The sequence below is a fragment of the Octopus bimaculoides genome, chromosome 4 (assembly GCF_001194135.2).
Source record: "Octopus bimaculoides isolate UCB-OBI-ISO-001 chromosome 4, ASM119413v2, whole genome shotgun sequence".
Classification (NCBI taxonomy): domain Eukaryota; kingdom Metazoa; phylum Mollusca; class Cephalopoda; order Octopoda; family Octopodidae; genus Octopus; species Octopus bimaculoides.
The window spans coordinates 73699963-73701684 of NC_068984.1; the positions used below are offsets into that span (position 1 = coordinate 73699963).

The 1722-nt window shown below is 30.7% G+C and overlaps 1 protein-coding gene across 1 annotated transcript in view; it reads left to right on the forward strand.

The window, feature by feature from the left end:
- Positions 1–1722, forward strand: part of LOC106870898 (cilia and flagella-associated protein 47) — a 195878-nt gene that overhangs the window by 141355 nt on the left and 52801 nt on the right. Inside the window, exon 41 of the mRNA XM_014917133.2 lies at positions 1413–1640. Coding sequence (XP_014772619.1) covers positions 1413–1640 — 228 coding nt within the window. The remainder of the gene's footprint in view (positions 1–1412; positions 1641–1722) is intronic.

Sequence of the window (1722 nt, forward strand, 5' to 3'; positions counted from 1 at the left end):
TATATATATATATATATATAAATATATATGTATGTATGTATGTATGTATGTATGTATGTATGTATGTATGTATGTATATATATACTATACAAAACCAAGGCAGAACGAATACCTCAAGCCATTTAGAATAATTCACAGTGAATTTTATTCCTTGTAAACTGTAAATTTTCTCTGTCTAAAATATTCATACCTTGTCTCTGATGATGGAATACTGCATGGAATCAAGTACCCTGACCTCTTAATATACTGCAAATCCCCTATTTTGGCTCAGAAAAAATAAGGTGGAGGTCCCCCCATCCCGGAATCATTTTTTGTGTTGAATGAATTCCTGTGACCTTCTAATATTGGAAAATTAGGTTACTTAAGGTGAGCCTGGAAACAGATGGTTTTGGGGTCTTATTGTTTAACTTTTGGTGAGCCATGGTGTAACCAACAACATGGTAAAAATCCCTGCCATTAATTCGGTGTGGATGGGTAATATCTAATAATTCAATCACAACATGGATTACATGGAAAATCATGGATTACATGGAAAAATGCGAGCATGAAAAGTAATATTCTTAAGATTATAAACCTGGAAAAGTACAGGACAAGTTATTACACCTGTAAAAGTATAGGACAAGCTATTACTTCTGGTAAAGTAAAGAATAAGAAACTTTTTGTTTCAAATATTTCAGCTTAAATTAAAATTTAAATATTAAAACTTATTTTATTATAGCTTACAAATAGCACTTATACTTATTTAAGTAGAATTTGGCTAATTTACTACCTTAAGTACAGAAAAAAGTGACTAATTAGACAAACTTAAAAATTAGCTGAACAGTTTTGTACAATAAATTTAAAAGATGAGAACTGTAAAGAGTGATAAATTAGAACTGGTATTCTTTGCTGCAATATTTTAAGCAAAAAGTGTCTTATTCTTTACTTAACTAGAAGCAATAGCTTGTCCAATACTTTTACAGGTCTAATAACTTGTTCTGTACTTTTCCGGATTCATAATCTTAAGAATATTCTTTTCGTGCTCGCATTTTTCCATGAAATATAATTATGTAGGTCGTTTGGGTGAATCCTAGTTGTTTCCTCTTGAAGCACATTTGCTTATTCCATTAATACAACCCAATATGTAGTCTCAGTTGCTGCTAAATGTTAGCCAAAATACATGTTAAAATTGAGAATTACAAAAATATTATTTTGAGAGTTATTGTGTAACAAAACATGAAATTAGAAATTTTGGTATTATTTATTCACCATTATGCATGTTTCATTTGCTGATAGGAATTACGAAGTTTTGCATATTAGATTGACATGTAAGGAATTTCCTATTAGAAATTCTTCAGACAGAGAAATTAAATACTACAAATAATAGAATTTTACATTATTATGTACAAATTCATTTTGTTTTTCTATTACAGCAAAACGAAATAAAAAATTGAAAAGTTTCCACTGCCAAACACATCCTATTTATCTACCAGAATCTGGGAAAGGAAGTATTGAGGTTATTTTCTTGCCATTCTTCATGGGAACTGCCCATTGCAATGTCATATTGAGTAATTCAGTAATCGGTGATTTTATCTATGAAATTAAAGCTCTGTCCAAAACACCTTTGGCTACTCCACTGAAAAATTTCATTCCAGATAGAGGTAAGAAGACAAATGAATCTGTGTTTGTGTGTTGGGTTGTGTGTGTGTGTGTGTGTGTGTGTGTGTGTGTGTGTGTGTGTGT